Consider the following 5,822-nt stretch of genomic DNA (forward strand, 5'->3'; position numbering starts at 1 on the left):
GTGGGTGACATGTGGCTGTGTGAGGCCACATCACACCATGTGGGTGACATGTGGCTGTGTGAGGCCACATCACGCCATGTGGGTGACATGTGGCTGTGTGAGGCCACATCACGCCATGTGGGTGACATGTGGCTGTGTGGGGCCACAGTATGACATGTGGGTGACATGTGGCTGTGTGAGGCCACATCACACCATGTGGGTGACATGTGGCTGTGTGAGGCCACATCACACCATGTGGGTGACATGTGGCTGTGTGAGGCCACATCACACCATGTGGGTGACATGTGGCTGTGTGAGGCCACATCACACCATGTGGGTGACATGTGGCTGTGTGAGGCCACAGTATGACATGTGGCTGTGTGAGGCCACAGTATGACATGTGGGTGACATGTGGCTGTGTGGGGCCACATCACACCATGTGGGTGACATGTGGCTGTGTGACGTGTCAGTCAGTGTGGTCTCTCACCTCCAGGACCTTCCCGGTGATGTACTTCTTGCAGCTTTCACACTGGATGCCGTACATGGCGTGGTAATCCACCTCACAGTAGGGGATCCCATCCCTGCAAGCACGCACGCACACACACACACACACACACACACACACACACACACACACACACACACACACACACACACACACACACACACACACACACACACACACACACACACACACACACACACACACACACGCACACTTAACATCTTCAAGAAAGTCTTGAACACAAACAAGTAGTAGATGCGCAAGATTGGAAAACTCAACAAGTGTCTGAACAGAATTTAGCCCATGCCCTTGCTCTCGGCTTGGGCATTCCTGTAATCTGTAGGCCTCTCACAACTGATTTATGGACATTACCGAGGCTTTCAAAATATGACCACAAGCAGTTTACATTTGTAACCAAGCTGTACACACACTCACGCGCACACACAGCTTTTTTCTTTTTTTTTAAAGGACCCCCATTTGATATGCATTAGGCCGTTAAAAGGGTCCCGTTTGTTACAAGTCTGTCCCCCCCAAACGTTATAGAAATGCTACACGTATGGAAGTGGGGACAAGGTTTTGTTATGTTTCCAACGCAGTGTCACACACCCTGGACAGTGTCACACACCCTGGACAGTGTCACACACCCTGGACAGTGGACAGTGGACAGTGTCACACACCCTGGACAGTGGACAGTGGACAGTGTCACACACCCTGGACAGTGGACAGTGGACAGTGTCACACACCCTGGACAGTGGACAGTGTCACACACCCTGGACAGTGTCACACACCCTGGACAGTGTCACACACCCTGGACAGTGGACAGTGGACAGTGGACAGTGTCACACACCCTGGACAGTGGACAGTGTCACACACCCTGGACAGTGTCACACACCCTGGACAGTGTCACACACCCTGGACAGTGTCACACACCCTGGACAGTGTCACACCCCCTGGACAGTGTCACACACCCTGGACAGTGTCACACACCCTGGACAGTGTCACACACCCTGGACAGTGTCACACACCCTGGACAGTGTCACACACCCTGGACAGTGTCACACACCCTGGACCTGTGTGTGGCCTGTGAGTGTGACCGACCGTGAAACCAAACCAAAGGGAGTTTAGATGGTGTTTGCTCACTGTGTCATTGCAGTAGTGCAGTGACACAGAGACATTCCACTGTACAGATAATGATTACAAATATACTGTACCATGATGATAACACAGCTAGGGCTTCAGAGGACAAATCAACCGCCAAGATGAAGATATGTGAAGATATAGAGTTAGTACTATATGCACTTGTGTGCTTCACTATCAGTCATCAAAATCTATCTACAATAATACTTTTTCTGTCCCGAGTTTATTATTTAATTTTTTTAACAAAGGGGTGGACATTTTCCCCAACCACGTAAGGCCCTACGACAAATACTGAAAATAGCCGAAGTACAAAGAAGTTTTTATATAGAAAATAAATAAATATTAAACAAATCTTTTAAAAATGTTAACACGTTTGGACAAATGTGCCCAAAATGTTTGAAATTGTTAAGTTGTGTCATCAAACATAAATGTTAATAATATCAGATGGCCTACATTTTATATCGCAAAAGGAAATGCATGCATTTGGGTTAGGTTGGGATAAAACCCATCCCTGCCGTAAATATTCCATCGCTGTTTCCATCTATAATTTAATCTCCTCCACCATATTAGTGCTGACGCAGCCAGTGTTCCCTCTCAGATGTTCTCGAATGAGAACTGAATGTGAACACACACTGGTTATGTTCAGTTCGGCCGGAGCAACCTAACGTTGACGTTTATAAGAACACAAATGTGTCTGTTTCTCCGGGGATAATCTCGAAAACCTATGGACCGATCAGCACCAAATCCCTTGTGCACGCTGCCAGTAAGCTAAGAAAGAGGTTCCCAAAGTGGGGTCCGGGGACCCCCAGGGGTCCTTGAGGGAGTTCCAGGGGGGGTCCCCAGCTAAAGCTAGAGTTAAATTAATATTGATTTTAGAATATAAATTGGGGTCTCAGAGATAGAATTGCCATTCAATGAGGGTCTGTAGACTATTGCATATCAAACTGGGGGTCGTTGAAATCAAACGGGTTGAGAATCACTGCTAGAGCCGTAAAAGTCTTCTCTTATGGGGGAAGTACCCTCATGCATAATTTGAGGTATAATACCATGTATGTTCTTCCTGATCTTTTTCATTTATGGAATATGTAAAGAAAGGAAAAAAAAATACAAAATAAAAATGAATGTACCGAACGTACTTGCTGATGTACTCTGCGTTGAGCACCTTGTTGCACACCTTGCACTTAAAACAGCCCAGGTGCCAGTGCTTCTCCAGAGCCACCAGGGACTGCTCATTCTTAAACTCCTTACCACAGCCACAGCAGTCTGCACGGGGGAGAGAGAGAGAGAGAGAGAGAGAGAGAGAGAGAGAGAGAGAGAGATCATAAGAAAAACATTATACACGCAGCACAGAATAGAATAGAAGCAGGTACAGTACCACTGTTGCCCAAACAATATTTATGTGTAAGGCCCCCTGTAAAAATCCCATTTCCAGTATAGGTCCACATGGCAGCAGGTATTAAGCCATGTGCTGGGAGAGAGAGAGAGGGAGAGGGTGTGGGAGCCAGGAGACACACAGACAGGCAGAGGGAGACGCACAGACAGGGAGAGGGAGACACACAGACAGGCAGAGGGAGACACACAGACAGGCAGAGGGAGACACACAGACAGGCAGAGGGAGACGCACAGACAGGGAGAGGGAGACGCACAGACAGGTTGGGAGGAATGGAAGGAGGGATAATGTGGAAGAGAGGTAAGTGTGGACAGACAAGGAAGAGAGAGGAACGAACGCACGACAGACAGACAGACAGACAGACAGACAGACAGACAGACAGACAGACAGACAGACAGACAGACAGACAGACAGACAGACAGACAGACAGACAGACAGACAGACAGACAGACAGACAGACAGACAGAGAAACCGGACGAAGACGGTGATAGGCATAGCAGGGAAGACGAGAGACACAGCGAGGAGTGGACATGGAGAGAACAGCAGAGAGACAGAGGGTGAAGGAGGGGGGTGGGTAGGGGGAGACGGAGGGAAAGAGAGAGACGGCGTGCTGAGTCAAGTGAAATGGACGGTTGACACAAAGGCAGGACTGTCCCCCCATGTGAGCATGAGGGATGACAACAAAGTGACAAAGTGAAAAGGATCGACTGGAACCGACTGAGCAAACGGAAAACTCTATGCACAAAAAGGCAAAAAGACTGGCAATGAATGAGAAACAGAGAAAAGTGCGTGTGTGTGCGTGCGTGCGTGCGTGCGTGCGTGCGTGCGTGCGTGCGTGCGTGCGTGTACTGACTGTGGACGGCCTGTATGGGAGCAGGGCTGTTGTCGGGCAGGGGCTGGGTACACTTTTGGCAGATGCACTCCTTGCCGTTGAAAGTCACTCTGTCGCCGGCCGGGAACGGCTGTCTGCAAAAGAGAGACACAGAGAGAAGGAGAAGACACATTAACCCATTTTGATTTTGACCTGAGATCAGATTCTATAAAAATGTCTTCTACATCCTGACAGTTTTCTGAAAAAGCTATGTTTCTATGTCAGTCGTTCTTCGATTTTTCTAAAATAGCAGATCTACAAGCTCGTAGCGCGCCACTCGGTGGTGCCTTGCACGGTTTCCTCCGCCATTGGTGTGTGAATGGGTCAATGTAATGCACAATCTATGTAAAGCGCCTTGGAAAAAAAGTGCTATATAAATGCACAATTTAAGGCATTACCAGTGGTGTAAAGTAACTAAGTACATTTTATTTTTATTGTTTTACTTTACTGGAGTATTTCCCATTTGCAATACTTTTACTTCTACTACACTACATTTGAGCGGCAAATATATTTTTACTCCACTACATTTATTTCAAAACTTTAGTTACTAGTTACTGTGCACATTTTGATTATTACAAAACAATCTTCATATGACCACCGCGCTCTGACTGTAGGTGCGCCACCCGATTTACAACATATCAGGAGATGGGTCGCACACACCAAGACTGTGGTTCAAAAAGTTTTATTTCAAACCATGACAAACGTTTCGGCTATCCAGCCTTCATCAGTGTCAGTCTTGGTGTGTGCAACCCATCTCCTTGATCCTGATTATTACAAAACAAAATCTGTTGACTGTAGATTTAGTTGACTAGATACTAGACTAAACTAAAGCATTTCAGATGACAAAACCTAAATGAAAATGTATTCAAAATACTTTTTCTTTTTTTTTCTTTTTTTTTACAAATGCTGTCAAAATCAACACTAGTATCAATGCAGTTTTAACTTTTACTTTCCCACAGTGACCTGAATCAGTCAGATCAGATGCCGCTGAAAATACATCTGCCAGAAAGAGGGAAAAAAACGGTGGACGGTGATCACAAACCTGGCTGTTTCTACGGTTGGATTAGGCTGTAGCTGTATATATTTTATTTTCATATTTGGTCAACACTTTGCAAATATTTCTGGCCCGGTCCGCTGACATAAGCGGCCATTTCCTGTCAGTCTACGGTCCTGTTCACAAAGGCTTAAAAACCTGCTCCAAAAGTACTTTTTTTAAATATTCATGGTTGTTCAACGGTAGCTCCATCTAAATCCACTCTGTGTCTCAGTGGCACTGAATGCGTGTTGTAACTCTTGGCCGCGGTGGGAGTGCTGGCTGTCAAGGCCTGGGGGCGGGGTGGGGGGGGGGGCGGGCGACGGGGACAGGGGACGGGGGGGGGGACGGGGGTTAAGTATGATGGGACGACTGATTCACTGCATGTGTACAACCTGCAGCCAGCTGACCAGAGCTCCGAGGGATTACACTCTAAGTAAGAGACGCTGTCACCGTCACAGCCAAGAAGACCCCAATCACGGATGGACGGACGGGCGGACGGACGGACGGGCCAGACAGACAGACAGACAGACAGACAGACAGACAGACAGACAGACAGACAGACAGACAGACAGACAGACAGACTTTCAAGCAGAAAAACACGATGAGATGCATCGTCAGCTTGTGCAAGAAACGTGTCGAAACTCTTTCGAAAATCCCCCTATGGGAGATTTCAGGAAATCTGAACATTGTTGAAAAGATTGCACGTTATTTTCGCTTAAAACAACATGCCTATAACAACAGCGGTTGGTTGGCATGCGGTTGACGAACTGAACAAGCTAGAAATAGTTTTTGTGTAAGACATTCTCTGTCGTTCCGTGCACCACTGACCAGTGTTGCCAGATTTGGGGAGAGAAATAGGCAACCGGGTGTCCGGGTCCAAGAAAACAATCTACAAGCTCACAAC

At 47.3% G+C, this 5,822-nt stretch overlaps 1 protein-coding gene across 1 annotated transcript; it reads right to left on the minus strand.

Annotated features, from left to right (window-relative positions):
- Nucleotides 1-466: 466 nt before the first annotated feature.
- Nucleotides 467-3,977, minus strand: LOC306918786 (actin-binding LIM protein 2-like; the record flags this gene model as incomplete). The annotated part of the gene is made up of 3 exons (XM_079531651.1): nucleotides 467-560; nucleotides 2,758-2,884; nucleotides 3,865-3,977. Coding segments are annotated over 3 exons (334 nt in total), but the record flags the coding sequence as incomplete, so codon positions are not given.
- Between the last annotated feature and the right edge of the window lie 1,845 nt (nucleotides 3,978-5,822).

Source organism: Electrona antarctica (assembly GCF_951216825.1).
Source record: "Electrona antarctica genome assembly, contig: scaffold_1460, whole genome shotgun sequence".
Taxonomy (NCBI): Eukaryota; Metazoa; Chordata; class Actinopteri; order Myctophiformes; family Myctophidae; genus Electrona; species Electrona antarctica.